Here is an 18,541-nt window from a genome sequence, read left to right on the forward strand (position 1 = left end):
TTGTAACGGGAGTGCACTGTATAGAGAGGATAATGTTGCAGCCTGAATTTTTACTTCGTTGTAACCGGAATTTTGTTATAACCATGTTCGTTATAATGGGAGTGCACTGTATTTACATGACATTGGCTGGTCTTGATGGAATATAGTATGCTGCTGGAGCTAGGTCCATATTAGCGCAAGGTGACGCAGAGTGCAATGTTGTTCTTATGAAGGCAGTACTATCATACGGTTCTTATGTCTTCCGAAAATGGCCAGCTACTATTGTGATTGTTGTCTAATTTGCAACATACCATATTCCTCAAGTTTCATCTGATTATTTGCAATATTGTTGAAACATTCAAATGCTAGAAAACTGGGCAGTGAATCTGCATGTTTTTATGTTACATGTAACCAATGGGATCTGGCGTTTCATTGCATAATTATATAGTGCCTGTCCATGAGTCTGCAAAGATTATGATACAAATACAAGTGTATTATAGCTTTCTGCTTCGTGCAGTGCAACATTTGAAAAATTGACAGATACTCCTAAAAGAAGGGTGATAATGATGCAATTTAATCCATCCAGCACAGTACATTTAATTCTTACAGCAGAAATGCCTCATGTGTATAAATGATACTAAGAGGAAATTGATGTTTATGTGATGAAAATCGGTTTTGAAATGGCGGAAATATCCCAAAACAAAGAGGTCCTAATGAAAAGTGGGATGAACCTTTTATTAGGACCAATTTGTTTTACGTTTTTTTTTTTTTTCAGATCTTTGCCATTTCAAAACCAATTTTCATCAAAGAAACTTTGAATTCTCTTCGAATTGTATGCTCTGTCTTATTTCATAAGTGGTTTTTAATTATCTTGCAAAAACTTAAAAATCTGAATCCCCCATTTCAACCAGACTATACCATCCCTTTTATCTCATCAAGAAAGTGGATAGATGCACACATGCAAACATACATGTACCATTCCACATCAACACAATGCTCCTTGAACTCCGAAGTACTGTAAAAGTTCGAAATTTTTTACAGTGTTGAAATTTTCACACATTTCGCACGACCAATAACTACCTTGAGACATAAAAGCACACAAATATTTTTGCTTGTTATATATAACACCATTAAATGCCCCGATTCCGAGGAATTGAAAATATGTGTATGCAAAATTTATCTTACCCAGCCTAGCACAAAAATTTATTTAGCAAAGATATCCACTTTTTTAGTACATACTGTACATGTATTTTAACTACAATGTCACTTCTGTGTTTGCCCAAGTACATCCAGAAGTCAACCAGGACATGTGTGCCCCTTCTGTGTAAAAAGGGTGCATGTGAAGAAGTGTTATCACAATGTGTTTGCAAGATACTTTAAACACGAATATTTTTGCAAGAATAATTTTTCACGCTAGGCCAGGTGAGATGAATTTAGCATGTTTTAATTCCACCTAATCATGACATTAGTTAATGGAACATATGGCAAGCAAAAATATGCACATGCTTTTATTTTCGTGCTGGTTTGTGATTGTGCTATATGTACAAAGATTTCCTCACAGCAAAAATGTCTGTGTTTACAGTATACCTTAATGTATGATATTTTACGCTGTATTTGAGTAAAGAAAAACAAAACGAGAAAGCAATCAGTATATTTGAGATATGACAAAAGAGAGAAAATGGTGTATTTGTGAGTATATATATATATATATATATATATATATATATATATATATATATATATATATATGTATGTTTGTATATATATATTCATACATATTGTATACGGTTAACATAGCAGACTTCTATGTCGGATTAATTGAATATCGCTTTGGGAATATCTCCGAGGCAAAATATAAGTCCTGATATTTCCTTATGTATTTCCTCTTCTTATACGCATACCTCAAAGTTTGTGCAAGTCACACCATTTTCTTCAGTCCAAACTGATTTGATTTATAAGAGGTTGACTGTACATATACCAAGTGTTTATATATTGCTACACATAATAATACTAATACACTTGAAATGCAAACATAAGATATTTTGACAAATGGTCTCATTATAACAAAGTACTTTTAATGGTCTCCAACAGTTTGACATATTCTGCACTTGCCAGTAATAAATGCAAGTTTTGCAATCAGGGGAAGAATTGTAATACCTTCAAAAATTGCAAGTGAGTACGATTCATTACGAGCCTTTTATTAGTTGCAGTTTCATTTTCCCAGTTTATAGACAAGAAACTAGCACTTTACATCACAATCATGCAATGTTCCTAGAATACAGTGACTCTACCGTATCGCACACTTTCTGAGAATCTTGCAGAATGTTATTTTTTGTCCTTTTTTGAATATTTTCTTTTTTTTTCCTCGAATCCCTCAAGATGATACATTGAATGATATAAATACCAAAACACATACAGTGCACTCCCGTTATAACGAAATGCTCGGGACCGGCAGTTTTCTTTCGTTGTAACGAAATTTCGTTATAACCGAACAATACAATATGTAACGAAAACAAGGAAACCATGCATATATATCATATTCTGTTTGCTGAATCCTTAGCATACACTGGAAAGCTATGTAAAATATGCCTTGGGATTATTACTATATTAAACGCTCCCTTCAGAAACTGTGCGTGACACAAGGAGCGAACACGTAATGATGTGAAGCATTCGCCCATGCAGAGACGCTGTAAATGCTTGTTCCGCTACGTATTTTCGAAAGCAATTCGCATTTCGTTATAACGGAGCACATTTCTCTTGTTTTTCTTTGTCTGTGGCGCTCGGCAAAGACTTCGTTATAACGGAAATTTCGCTATAACCGTGTTCGTTATAAGCGAATTTTGTACCATAGACTTTAATGGTGATAATTTTGGGACCAGAAGTTTTACTTCGTTATAACGAAATTTCGTTATAACCGTGTTCGTTGTAACGGGAGTGCACTGTAATCATGAGCAATTCAATGACAGAAGAGGGAGTACATCAAAAAATTATAAAATTACAGTGACCAGGGCACCATACAATACAGACTTGCATTTGATCGTGAAATTCTTTATCACGGGATGCTCTGGAGTAGAAGTGTGGAAACAGTGTTGTAAACAACCTTACAATCAACTACAAAGTTCTTTTCCAGAGTACCCTGGCCTGGTGAAGGAAAAGGAAAATGATGCTGCTAAATTTGAGTCGGAGCTGCGACAGGCAGATGAGAGAAAAGAGGTTTTACAAAGAGTGTCAGCGAGATCAAACCCACAGTCACTGGTCGGCCATGGCTTGACGATCACGGACACCCCTTGAATAAAAACCGGGACCATCACAGAATGTCGTAGTGGTATTTCAGTCTCAACAATGCCCTTTCACAACTGTTCTGTAGTTACAAATGCTGATGGGCCACCATCAGTTTCTGGTGTTTAACAACAAACCCAAACACACACAAAAAAAACACACTAGAGATTTCTCCTAGAATTTGTGTATGTCTAGGTCTGTAACAAATACAAGAGAATTACTTTGCAGCCATATATTTTTTTGGTTTGATTTTGGGTGTTGTTTCTAAATTATGTATCAGATGAAATTATCAAGATCACAACACGGACATGATCAAATCATAATTGTGTGGTTCTAACAGCATGCTTTGCTTGATTGCTAACTGTCATTCGCACATGAACACTGCACGAACATTCTTGCTACAAATGCAATCCGTTTTGCAATTTCTCTGTTCCCGTAGATTTTTAACTCAAAATACTTAAAACAAAGCTTCCCATATTATATAGATTACACTGAGTGAGCATTAACTAGACACAGATAAGTACATTGAGCACAACCAAGCTTTTTAATGTTACCAGGTAAATGTCTGGCATTACTTGCAAGTAGTAGGCATACTTGGTCTGCCGACAGCTTTCATACTTGCTTCATGTTTGCTACTTTACATGCCATAGCAAGTTTCAACTTCACATTCCTTATAACTCCATATCTTGGAGGATTTGTGGAACGAACAAGTCTTTGAAAATGTCTGAGAGTATCTATGCATCAGTTCTATGTTTTCACAACTATCAGTTCTACATTTCTGATCGAGATATAGAGTACATAGTAATAATTAACATTCAGTTGCTTATAGAAGTTCATGTGGTACCAAAGTAGCTTCTTTTTTTTTTTTTAAACTAGAAATTCATGCTTACATGTATGATACACATAATTACAGTCTGTAAATGTGCATATATTAGACCAACTGAAGTACAGATGACTTAAGGAAAATGCGACTATGTTGATTAACATTCTCGATATGCATTGACGCAATGGAGGGGCGGGGGGACTTGATGTTTACGATCAGCACAGACAAGAATTGGCATTTGATCAAGGTTGCTTTAGATGCAAATCCATAGCAAACATTCGATAAGAAAGTGACGGGAAAAAATAAAAACTGCTCACATCTACAATGCAATATACACCTACAGGGAACCCCATTATCAGGAGCCGCTTCATACCACTGAACTTTTCTCGTTATATTAGGGATATACCCAGGGGATTATAAATGGAATGCGACCTGCAAATGCCCTCGTTATACCAGGTATCTTGGCTATGTCTGACCTCCTTATAACGAGGTTCCACTGTATATAGACTATTTTGGGCTCACAGAAAAAACAGAACCAGTGCAGCAGCTGAAATTTATACTCCAGACACAGGAAATGGTGTGCTACAGTGTTACATCCAAACAACACCCAGAGCTGTTACAAATATATGTGATTTTTATACGCTCTTCCTTAAATTTACACATGACAGGCTGATAACAGAAGACTAAACATCTTTCTTCTGAACACACACACATACACACATTCTCTCACTCTCTCTTTCTTAAAATGATAAAACTGAAGAAACAATGGTTAGTCTGCACTCTTCAGACCCAGGCCATATTCTAAACACAGAAGAAAAAAGTATGTCCAACATGGCAGCCATGGCAAAAATTGCATTCGAAACAGACATGTTTATGCTACTCTAGTCTACATTACTGTGTGCCTTTCTAATAAACATATGGGCATCTTAAAGTCAAAGTAAAAATTAACAGGTAAATATGGCATACATCAAACCAATGATAAAAGAAAGAATAACACATGTAATATTAATTTTGAAAGACCATTTCAAATGTAGGTCTGCTAAAAAAATAATACATTTACATCCTGGTTGTAGCACATCTACATGTACATGCTAGAGGTAGGGGTTCTCTCAAACACCTCTGTCTCTTTCATCCTTTTCTCCTTACCAATGCTATTTACCTGTGCATCACTGAATGGCACAATGCTTGATGGCATGCTTCCATCAAGACATAGAATTCTCTATTAAACCTTCTGTGGATTATAGAAACAGTATCAACATCCTCTACGGTACAAATCATCTCTTTGTACTCTCCTGCTCTTGCGCAAAGTGGGTTTTCATTTGAAAATAATTAAACTTTTCTACAATCAGCAAGTTGCACTGACTTAAATAATTTGTGTATGTATGCATATCACACATAAAACTTCACCCTACCACCTTAGTTTGAGTTTAATACATATGTATACAGACAGACACAAAAAAAAGGGGAAAAAAAAGAAAAAAAGGGGGGGGGGGGGAGTGGGCTAATAAATTTGTACATGCTATTACATTCCTCACCCATAAGATCAATAGTATTTGCCCAGTCTCATACACATGACATAATATGACACTTTAAGTGTGGACTAACATTTTCAAAACATGCAAATTACATGCCCTAACCTCTTCCCACAAGATACCAGAAACTCCACATACAGTCAACCTCGCGTAAGTCGACATAATCGGGACTGAGCAAAACACGTCGACTTACATTTTGTCGACCTATAAATAAAACTAATTTTCCCCTGTATAGAGTAAGATTTGGATCACGATGCGGATCGCTACCCAAATCTTACGCCTTCTGCCGCCAAAACATGTCTACTGACATCAGCAACAACAATGTTTTAGTTCATGCATAAATCTCGCGCGGGTAACGACAACGCACAATTCTACAGCATTGAATCCTTGGACTATCATTCACACAGCGTTTTATAAATTACCATACAAGGGAACTGGAGACTCTTGAGCTTGATCTTTTTCTCCAAGTTGTTAGATTTGTTCTAAGGTTAACCTTTCTTAATTACCCCTGCACCAAATACTGATTGAACTGGCCGTAAAACGTGTGACATTTAAGATGCTCCCTGAGACCAGTGCACTCCGTTCACCCAACAAGGACTCCAAAATTTAATCTCCTAATGTCTGTATGATTGCACCTCAGTATACATGTACCAAGTTCTGCTTGGTTAACCATGCTGGACTGCAGAGTGTCCCAAGGTTCTGATGAAATGATCGACATACGTCAAGCCAGGCACACTGACGGACAACCCCATGAACACCAGGGTGCTACAACCATTGCCTGGATCTATGGTGCTTTTATACCCAATCCAGAATAATGCAATCAAGAGGGAAGAAAAACCTAATATACAACCAATACTGTCACACTACGCATGGTAATCAAAACCTTACAGAAGCTCTGCACCCAACAAGCTGCAATCACATAGTGCTATTTTGTTTGGATGGTTTGTTTGTTTGTGGCCAAGTCCCATGCAAACTGTATTAAAATGTATGTACTGAAGACATTGATACACTGTACATTGTAGCACGAGAAGTCTGAGTACTCATATTACGGTGTAAATGATGAGCCAACAGTGCTGCAAAATTCTCTGCTGTACGCACTTGCATATTTAGCCTGAGTCAGCCAAGACGTATAAAAACAGGAAGAGAAAGAATCTAATAAATGAATAAATATATGAAATATTATGAAACAACTGTACATGACAAAGTGTGTCTGGTGTCTGAGAAAACATGGCATTAACAACTGCTTAACTGTCATATCAGACCTTTTCACCAACGGGGGCTATTCATGCACTGCTCGGGAACAAACCATTCAAAACTGAGTACAATTATGTAAACTTTTGTTAGTATCCTGTCATGACAGCCTATGGGCTGGCAAACACCCCAAATGTTTTTGTCTCAGGAAATCAGCTGAGACTCACAACAATATCAAATATAACAGCGATGGCAAAAAATTACATACAGGGTAGAATGAGACAAGACTGAGAGAGATAGACAGAAGGTGAGAAATAGACAGAAGGAGAGACAGAGAAGGAGATGGGTGTGAGAGAGAGAAGCATCAGAAGGAGAACCGATGAAATGATGCAGGCTGATGGGGGAGGTATCATCAATGGGAATGGTTACAAGCATCTCAGAGTTATGGCTCTCAGCATATACCAGATGATATTTACACTATGACTCCAACTTCAGAACAAACCTCCTTCCTTAGATAGAGAAAGAAACGCGAGGGAAAGAAAGATAGATACCAGTAGATAGACAGATAGAGAGATATATATAGTTTGAGAGGAGTGGAAGATAGACAGAGAGAAAAAAACCCAACATAAAACATAATAATTGATGTGACGGTGCTAAAACCTGCTTCCCTCTGGAGGTTGGGATGATTTTGCATTCTCTTTGGTGGTCATACAGCGTTTGATGTCTTGTAAGACGGTCTTAATTGTGTAACTCCTCTGCCATCGTGCTAGACTCGGTAGAGTGTTCCGTATCACCTGTTGATACACACGAGAAAGAAAAAGGCCGAGACATGTAGGAAGACACACATAGAGAATGAGAAAGACAAATAGATAGAGGGAACAGACAAAATTCAAGAAGGCAGATAAAAAGTGACAGAATGGAAAGCAGTCTTAATTATGTTACTAAAGTTACTTAACTCTTTATGTGCCATGGTGCAAACTCCCTGTGTGCCACATTATTTTGTGATTGCAACTTAGCCATGCTTTAGGAAAAAGTTTCACTTTTCAAATCTATGTAACCTTAAAATTTATGTTATCCTGGACATGTAATGAGCAAAATGGCAGAGAATATGCCAAGCTTTGCTTTGATGTAAATTGTATGACAAATCTATGCTTGCTTTTCTTTCAAATGACCAGTAGCTAGATTATCGTAGAGCCGTGACTTGTGCACACAGAACAGTAATGGAAACTAAGAATTTTATCCCAAAGCCACGAGGGAATACCCCTTGATAGTCAATCACCACTTAAAATGCAAGCTACATATGATAGGAATGGAATCGCGAGAAATGCTTTCTGCGGCATTTGGCGATTTATTGATCGTTTTGGGCGGGTTTATGCGTTTGAGCAGAATATGTGAAGTTGGCACGCCGTCGACCGAGTGGAGCGTGCTAACATGGCACATAAAGAGTTAAAGGACAAGTCCACCTTCATAGACATGTGAACTGAGTGAAGGCAACAATATTAGTAGAACACATCAGTGAAAGTTTGGGGAAAATTAGACTGTCCGTTCCAAAGTTATGAATTTTTAAAGTATCTGCGCAGTCACTGCTAGATGAGAAGACTACCACAGTGTATGCTGTCACATGCGCACAACGATATAAGGAAAATAAAAAGAGAATTTCACAAAACTTTACTTTTTGAATAAAGTGCACATTTCTTCAACAAGTTACTGACGTATGTTAAGGGTAATATTATTCCCCTTGCCTTCTGAAAGAGAGAAGTCGAGTGTTCTTTTGTTATGCGAGAAAAGTAAAAACATGTTGAATTTTCTTTAATCTTCCTTTATATCGTTGTACTCACGTGACATCACAACCCTTAGTAGTCTTCTCATCCAGCCTTTAGTAAGCAGAAACTTTAAGATTTCATAACTTTTGAACGGATTGTCCGATTTTCCTCAAACTCTCACTGATGTGTTCTACTAATATTGCTGCATTCACTCAACCCACATGTCTATGAAGGTGAACTTGTCCTTATACAGTCTTTCCAGCATCACACCAAGGACTTGAAATTGTCATCATCCATACTAACAGAAATAAAAGTGTGATGACAGCCACAATGTCCTCTTAGGAGATAACAAAATGATATGACACAAAGTGTTTTATTATGACTGCATGCTGTGTGACTGTCCCTTTAAATGTCTTTCTTGATTTTGATGTCCTGACATAGCTGTAAAGTTCATGCTCATTTAAATGTATCTTTTTGTTGTAATCATTTTGTTTCTTATCATAACACTGCAGGTTTGGTATAGCACATGTGTGACACCAAAGAACCCGTGTCCTCATTAAAAATCATCACAATAACTGTAAAGAACCCATCTGTGTTTGGATCTTGAATTTTGCAGAAATCTTAATTACAGAAATTACACGTGATCTAACTATCACAAAATGGTAACATTAGAAATTTCTTCACTGGAGTATGAGTATTCTCAGGCCATCAAACATTGCTGAAATGTTATGTCTGCCATAGAAGGATCATTACATGTATATTTTTCATTGAAGGAACAATATTTTGACTTTGTTTCTATTTCAATTGTGTGAAAATGATGGTCAGTATTCCTATGAAAAAGTAATCAAGCAAGGATCCACAATAACCACAGCGATTTAAAAGAATACCATCTTGGGTAATATTGGACATTTTATGTACATGTATACTTACCTCCGCCAAGGGGGGAGGTTATGTTTTCGTTACCATTTTTTTTTTTTTGTCCGTATGCAAAATAACTCTAAAAGTTGTGCACGGATTGGGATGAAATTTACAGGAAAAATTGAAAATGAAACAAGGAACAGATGATTGAATTTTGGCAGCGATCCCTGAATTTTTGTGGATTTTATGAAGGATTTTCAATATTTTGGCAGGTAGGGTCAATGAACTTGGGAGTTCAAGCTGCGCATTTTTTAGGTTTTCATACGCACACTACAGTGTGTGCTCTAGTTTCTGCTAGGGAGAGGCACGCCGCGCAGCTGAGGGTTTATGACGTACCAAAGGCTTGGGAAATCAGGCGATTTTTTTCAGCATGCATATGTATAGGCCTACGTTGTAATGGGTGGAAATCACAGATCTCCATGAAAGAGCAAGATCATTGGTGGAAATTAGCTGCTTGGCAGAGGTCTGCGCTCTCAGAGTGCTTTTCTAGTTCAACATTTTTCGTGGTGGATACAACATTAGCGTAAGGAAAAGCTTGGCACTGGGATTGTGCGAAATTGCAAATCCATCCAATCAGCCAATTAGTGAGCTTGAATGTTCTTAACATACCTCTCCCGTCTGTGGATTGACGCAAGAGATGGCGATACGTGTTGTGAAGCAAACTGTTGGTGGATGGTCTGGGTATTTGGGTCCACATCGTATCTCCAGGTTGTAAATCCTGCCCTCATAAGCGGTCTGTGGGACAAAGCAAGGCAGGGGGAAAAAAAAAAAAAAAATTATCATCAGCTACTGAACTTTACGAAACAGATTCTTTGACCCAATTCCAGAAGTCCCTAAACAGATATAATTTTGGATGAAAGTGAATACACTAACAAACACATTTCTGAGAAATGTCATCATTTGAAACCTTTAATGGTAGCATTTCATGCACACAGAATCAAAATCGTGGTACCAATCACTGAAGAGCACTATGTCACACCAAATACGAACACAATATGACACTAAAAAGCATACTAAACTACACTGCATTACCCCCTTACTCCATGCTACACTATACTATAACACACTATACAAAACTAAGCTACACTACACCAGTGTGGTACAGAACTTCATGTTAAACATGTCACATGAAAAATAAAATCTTGATATTGAGCATAAGTCTGCATGACTGTAGGTATATGCACAAAACACAAATCACTTAGACCCCTGTTACACATAAAAGGCGCCCGAGGCCTGCTTTTCGTGGCCAGCCCGAGGCCGCTTTGTGGACCGTTTACACATGAGCATCGGGGCCAGCTCGAACAACGACGCTCCTCATGGACCCTACTGTATTTACACATGGGCCAGTCTCACGTCACCTTTCCCTACTCTGCCGTGAGAGCGCCCTTTAATTAAACAACATTTTGCTCGGTAGATTTGGTTTTGATACTACTAGTATACTGCACTCTCGTCCCTGCCGAAGGTCATGTGACCAGTGAAAAGCAGCTCCGAATGCCAGCCTCAGCCCTGTACCGTTTACACATAGCTGGGGCCGACCTGAGGCAGGCCATGGTCGGCTTCAGACCACCTCCAGAGGTGGCCTGAAGTGAAGTCAGCCCGAGAACGGGCCCAGTTTTGTGTGACTGTTAACACATTTATGAGAAAGCCGACTTGGGGCCGGCCCGAGGTCGGCTTTTTCCTACGTGCAACAGGGGTCTTTCTAACAGACATAAAGCCCCTTTTGGTTGCAGGCTGGCTCAAGTTCCTGGAAGGCTCTCTATTATTCTAGCTGCTCTCTGATGTTATCTTGTCCTCCTTTTTCTGTTGTTGTTGAATACTTTACCCATAATGACAGAGCTGTAGTCTAAGGATTAGAATCTTTCGCCAAACTTATAGTAAAATTACAGATGTATGAAAAGTATTTGCACGACTATTTTCAGCATGAGCCTGTCAATATTGAGCAAGACGCTTAGACTGCCACCACAGAATTTCAGCGTAGTCGCATACACCATACAACACATACGACACCAACATCCCTCCTATGTGACACCATCTTCCTACAAATAATACACATCAGGGCAATTCCACGGTATGTAGGACACAGATGCCGAAAATTCAAAATGATATTTGTTTCAAACACCATACATTTTCAGACAATACTCGAGTTGAAGTTTTAGGAATCATTATGTTTTTCAATAAAAGTGGCCATTTTGATTTTCAAAATGGCTGCCAAAATATGCCTATAACTCAATGGTAAGAAAGAATGTATTGTCACATAATTTATCCTCTGTACATCCACTTTACTAGTACTCTAAACAACAATCTTTTATATGTATGCAGTTACCAGACAAGTCTTTTACCACATGATAGAAAAAAAAGCTGGTTGCTTTAAAGAATTTTATAAAAACTTTTAATTAGTTTGACAATGATGGATGTAACGTCAGTTACCAAAAACAAGGAATTTTTAACTTTATTCATCAAAGAAAGTGAGCTGTATGATGTAACTTAGGATTTCTAATGTATGCCCATATGCCTTCCTTTCAATACCAGAAAATAAGGATACTTGGCATACTGGAGAGTTAAATGAACACATCAAAATGTGTAACGTCAGTTACCGAAACGTCATATACCAGTATGTAACGTCAGTTACCATGACAGTAATTGTAACTTAAGCAATTTTTTTGACTTTAGGCCTTTTCAATACATCTGGGAAGTCAAAGGTTATCAACAAAGAGCAACAATCCCTTTGATAGGGAATGATGTCATCACCATGGTACACTGTATACATGTCCATGGATATATATATTTTTTTGTTCATTTTATCTTAAATCTATTTATTTATCATATATTTTTTTGGTGGAGGGGGCTTGAGCTTTTGATTTTCAGTTCAGCACAAGTTTAAGGTTAACCCTATAAAGCCCAAGCTATTTTGACCCCTGCCAGGCCCAAGGGGGGGGGGGGGGGGGGCACATTGTGCCCCCCCTATATAACTTCTTTATTATATGATGTATGACCGTCATATTTGGCACATGGGTAGAGCAACTCGTACTCTACATGACCCAACATTTGAACTTTCTCAAGGTCATCCACTGAGGGCGCTGTTTACCAAAATATAAAGAAATACATAGAAAATACGCTAAAATCATGTTTTTTCTGTTTATTTCTTTATCCCCAGTATATATCTTTTTTAAAAATATCAATCATTTTCATATTTACCACAAAGGAAAAGCAAGTCAGCCTTCACTGTTTGTTATGGTTGAAATTTCTCAAGGTCAACACATGGGGGCGCTTTTCATTACAATATAAAGAAATATATAAAACCTATAATGTATTGCTTGGAATGAATACATAGATTGGTATTGCATTTCATATTTCCAAAATATTGTAATTTTGAGTTTGCAGATTGATAATATGATAAACAAATGATATTACAGGCACAGCTTGTGTGAAAATAACACAAAATAAAAGGGTAGTCTTTGGAAAATGCTGTATTTTCAATTATTTTTAGTATATCTATTGTTTGATGCCTATGTCGTATAGAAAATAAAGGAAATAATAAGAAAACCATTTCAGGGTAATTCACAACCATAATTCCTTCACCCTTTGGTTCTTCAGCAAATTACAGCCAAGAAAACCCCCATTTCATCCATTATTATACTCTTAACTGAAATTGGAACAGAAAATCATGCAAAATCTGACGAACATGGTTGTCAGTTTATGGTTTCCATGGCAACCAGCAATACCAGACATAGCTAAATTATATATCAAAATGTGCGCAATAAGATTTTAGGAAAAGTCACCAAATTTGGTTGAAATCGGGTAAAGGGTATAGGAGCGGCAAACGAAAATATGGGAGGGGGGGGCACAATGTGCCCCCCCTTGGGCTTTATAGGGTTAAATCATCTGGAAGTTTAGGTTTACCACATGCAATATATAATGCACTCAAATTACTATACAGTACATTCACAGTCCTACGGGATGATAAAGCTACCAAATTTGTAGGCCTAATCAATGATGTGGTTGTATGGTAACCACCTTTTTCTATTAAAAAGCTTGTGTACAGCTGTATACCAACAGTTTTGTAATCTTTACTAATGACTACTTTTGCTAGCATTTTTCTTTTTTTCTGGAAGCTTAGTGAAGTTTCTACCCCAAGGCAAATGCAGGAAGAGATATATTTCTTCGCTTGCACTTAAATGTTTGGTTTAGTTAATATGGCACATCTTGAAATGGTACATAAGCAGGCCTGACATAAGGCATGTACTGTCATTACTGTTTGAAACTGATGTTGCTCAACATTTAACACTAATGTTGCTCAAAGTGAGAGGTGATTCTAGGGTAAAATAAAAAACTGTTCATATTTGTTGATTACTTTATTTCATTCATGCAAGGACATTTTTGTAATACATGATAATTACGAACAGGAAGATTCGTTTATATTGATCTTAGAATTCTTTCATTGCAAAGTCCTATATCTTGGTATCTGGGATGTATTTGCAAGCCTTGATATACCAGTGAAAAGGAAAAGAAAAACAATTACATTCCTTCAAGCAAGGAATAAACAAATAATGCCCTTTTGACCAAAAAAGCATGCTTCTTCTTCACAGAAAAAATATTAAAAGTGTAACACTATTCATTTAAATCATTATTGATAATGGAGATTATTTTGTTATTTGTGGCCCTAACAATGCCTTGAGGGAGAAGGAGTAAAATAAAGAAAAGAAGAAAGAATGTATCACAGTAGATTTCATACATATATATCGATATGAATATTTTTGTTTGTATGTGTTTTTTCCCCATGACCTGAAAGATTTTTTTTTTTCACAAACAAAAATATCTGTGTTTTGTGTAGTACTGCAGGGCATTATGGGTGGGGTACTCTAGATAGAAACTTTCCTGTTCATTAAAGAAAACAAAAAAAAAAACAAAAAAAAAAAACCTTAGTTATGTCAATATTCATACTTGGAACTGCTGAATCTAAATGGCTCTGTGTAATGATAACTGTTGAATAAGCATTCAATCTTCAGACAAATGTCAAGAAATATCCTCTGGTGCATTTACATTATTTTTGCTCAACTGTGCTATGGCCTTGGGGGGGGGGGGGTGGGAGCTTTTTCTCTAAGGGCCCCACCCCATTTGTGTCTATGTTTTGATTTGTTGCTAAGTAAATGCCTGGGATTGTTACTGGTATACTGCAGCAGCATAATAACCTGTTAAATAAATTAGTTCTTTGTAAACCCCATAGCAAAAGTATGTGTAACGTCAGTTACGTAACGTCAGTTACTGACATGTTTCCCTTTAAGTTTTCATTAAACACAAAGAAAATGGAATAATGTTTCATTTCATTTGGGTATTTGTAATTGATGAACCAAGGTATGATTCCATATCAAACAAATCACTCTGAAAGGTCAGAATTATAAAATATCACAAAACTATTCCTAATCATGATTTTCCATGTGTAAACCCTATGGCAAATGTAAGCGTAACGTCAGTTACCGTCATGCCTTCACTGAAATTGGCATGGTGCTAAAAGGAAATATCTAAAGTGCACATTATTTTGCACACCTGTTCCTAAGAACCTAGGTATATTGCCATATAAAACACATAAAGTTTAGAAGTCGGGGACATGAGATATTTCCATTTAAATCTACACCATAATTTCCCATGTCCTTTTTCCGTAACGTCAGTTACTGACACATTTTCACTTGCTATGTGATAAGAAATGCAGTTTGAGAGAAAAACTTTCCACCTATTTCTTCATTCTCATGAACTCATTCATCAATGCTAATTACAAGCCCCAGGTGCTTTCATTCACAAAACTACAACATAAACAATTTCATGAAAATCCTTACGCGTAACATCAGTTACCGTGGAATTGCCCATCAGTGAGGTCATTAGTAAGAACTACACACACAAGGTACCTTTAGAACAGTCTAACATGCCCGAGGTGATGTAGCCGACAGTGTTTGGACTGTTTTGCAGGTACGGTACCATGAGAGTTGGTAATCATACTAACGCCAAAAAGAAATGATTTTCAAGATACCAGGGGGGTGTTTCATCAACGTTTGTCAGCGCTGACAACTTGAATCACCATAGTAACAGTCAGTGACCAGAGCATCTCAGCCAATCAAAACCAAGGATTTTGCTGAAATTGTCGTCAGCGCTGACAAACGTTGATGAAACACCCCCCCCCCCCCCCTTCCGGTCCCTACCCTTGGTGGTCCCAGGATCATGCCCGTCCACTCCGAGAGAGACATGTCATCATCGTTGAGCAGCCCCCAGCTGCTGGTACCATCTCCTCCTTTCTGGCCTTCCTCCAGCTCTTCCAGCAGGCGGAAGTTTCTTGGTACCACAAAATCTGGGTGAAAGGAGAACATAAGAACAAGTTATGCAATGTGCAATGAAGATCCACTATGTAGGAAGAAGGTTATCATTAGTATGATGGCCTTCGGGCCTTTAATCACTGTTTGTTTATACTACTGTTGTTTTTAAGATTCCTACAATTGTATAAGTTCATCCCCAGTACCTGACAAAAACAATTAATCAAGTATGAAATATTACAAAGCTGTCTTGCACTTCAATCTCCACTCACTTTCATACAGATAGCTAGCCACTCATAGAAATAGAAATTTAATACACAAGTCTATCAAGGTACTTTCCTGACAAAATAACTACTCTTTCACAGTCGGATTGATACTCCCTCACATACACTGTATGTGTACTGTACATGTACAAATACAGTGTATATGGTACATCTTCATCAACATTCTAAATTGTATCAAACCTCTACCTGGATACTGTATGTCATTTTGCCTGAAATGTGTATTTTCCTTTATAATCTGTGTAACATACAAAACACACTCCCGTCTCGCATACTTGCCAGTAGCCACAAAATTTCACTCACTCAAGACACTGTAGACGTCTACTACATTGTATGGTATTATATGGTCAAGGACTTCACACTCCCTTACTGCTAATAATGTTGACAAAAAAAATGTTACTTCTGCGCTAGCACGCTGCCCAATGTACTTTATCTACATCCAGTAATAGACAATGGTCTACTCATTTCGCAAGCAAGTGTTCAGGGAAGTGAGGGTAGTTTACTTTTTGTACCTGATTATTGAGCCTCTTTATCAACAGATTTTAACAAGAGGCCACCAAACAAGAGGCAGATTTATCTAAAATAAATTTCTAGAAAATCTAGTTAGGCCCTGTATAAGTTTAAATTACATAGGGTCTAATTACAGTCCGGGAAACCCACTCATGAGGGTTGCTCCCGCTCATAAGGATCCCCCTGCCTCATGAGCACACCAGCCACGCTCATGAGGCCCATGGGGCGAGCTGCTCATGAGGCCCCCAGTTCAATAAAATGCAATGTACAGAAATCTCCTCATGTGCGTGCGCAAGCTTGCTCTGAAAATCCCACAGCTTTGCATGGCTTGCGCCCTGTCTGTGCTGGATGCAGCAGGATGCTTGCACGAAAGGCGCACAAAGGCTGGTGGATGGGGGAATTCACAAAAAAAAAAGTGATCCCGTATTAAATATCTACAAAGCGATTAATTTGCTGACGATTTCGAGTAGGGCCTCCCCACCCGCTCCATCAGTGTGGAATAGTAATTTGGAATACAGATCTATGAACAAGATCAGGTTAGTTCTTGATTTTTTTTTGTCTTTATGAATCTTTGTAAAATGACGTCAGACTTTCAGCTTCATGGAGCTGATTCATGCATGGAGAGGTGTGAGCCGCAGAAAAAAGCACGGAAAATTTTGAGTCAGATCAGGCCGATAGGTGCGGCAGCCCTGCATTGAGAGAACCCGCCCACTGGCACCCGTGTTTCGATGGGTCGTCGCTGCACATTGGTTGATTAAAACTTGATTTCTGTCAAAAAAGCGCTGACAGAATTTTTTCCTCTTTTCATCATGGAGAGTGGTAATGTGGTGCGTGTAACAAAAAATCACTGTGCGAAATTGCAACAAAATAGATTTCTACATTGTATGTCAGATGTGAGATGGATGAATAGTGAACCAGGGGCCTCATGAGCAGCTCGCTCGCCCCAGGGGTCTCATGAGCATGGCCGGGATGCTCATGAGGCGGAGGGGGTCCTTATATGAGTGGGAGCACCCGTCATGAGCAGGTTTCCCAGACTGATTATGCCAGGGCTTAACGCCAACATGGATCTAGACCCGATCCGCTTGATCCAGGGGGTCCCCACCCAGGAACCGGAACCCCCCTAAAGTAGGCCTACTACTCGTACTACCACTAATATTAGTAGTTTATCTGGTAAATAAAATACACATCACAACTGAGCTATCGTCTCAGCAGCATGCAGCATGCAGCACGGATGATATGATACTATGATAGGCACAACCCGAACAACACAACATTGCAACAGTAACGGTTAGCACGTTCAGAGTAAATCATGACCCGCTCGGTGTCTCGTACTAGTAATTGTCTCTGCTCATAAATAATATATCACACTCACTATCATCTGCAGTTAATACAGACGTTGTGAAACTAACGGATAATAAAATCATGCTTTACCTCCTCCCGACATTTTGGAAAAGTACTTATCACGTCGTCAAGTATCTTCGTTTCACTTCAGAGTCTAGATCTAGTCGTCCGCCTTCAACAACACACGTTCACATATAAATGCACACGTATCATACACCAGCTGCATCATATGCATGCAAAGATCAAGAGTAGAGTAGAGCTCGAGCAGCAGCACGATCACTCATTCATCGCAATACTAGTAATGCAGTGCCGTATATTAAGAGAGTCTGGCCAACTCGGTTTTTGGCTTATGTGTTTTGAAGCCTGTGATTGGTCAAAAGCTGGTCCCGTGATCTACAGGCGCCATGTTGTTACCAAAGTCAATCACGCGGGCGCGAGCAAAGCTCATACGCAGTGCCCACTGTTCATTACGCGCAGCTACGCGCTAATTTTGTTTGCCTTTGGGAAATCCCCAATATCAGTCACGGTGCAGTGGGGATAATGAATTGTCATTGCCGTTGTCTACTTTATTGAAGTAGAAGGTATATAATATATCATTTTGAAGTTATTTTGATATGTTTCTGCG

At 38.3% G+C, this 18,541-nt stretch overlaps 1 protein-coding gene across 1 annotated transcript; it reads right to left on the bottom strand.

The window, feature by feature from the left end:
* Positions 1-2,032: 2,032 nt before the first annotated feature.
* LOC140236163 (ubiquitin-conjugating enzyme E2 variant 2-like) lies at positions 2,033-18,103 on the bottom strand. The gene is made up of 4 exons (XM_072316130.1): positions 18,007-18,103; positions 15,677-15,822; positions 10,095-10,220; positions 2,033-7,598 (listed from the first exon to the last, which is right to left on the bottom strand). Exons 1-4 carry the CDS (start codon positions 18,017-18,019, stop codon positions 7,458-7,460), a joined length of 426 nt encoding a protein of 141 aa, XP_072172231.1. The 5' UTR covers positions 18,020-18,103; the 3' UTR covers positions 2,033-7,457.
* Positions 18,104-18,541: the final 438 nt, after the last annotated feature.

The sequence above is a fragment of the Diadema setosum genome, chromosome 12 (assembly GCF_964275005.1).
Source record: "Diadema setosum chromosome 12, eeDiaSeto1, whole genome shotgun sequence".
NCBI classification, from domain to species: Eukaryota; Metazoa; Echinodermata; class Echinoidea; order Diadematoida; family Diadematidae; genus Diadema; species Diadema setosum.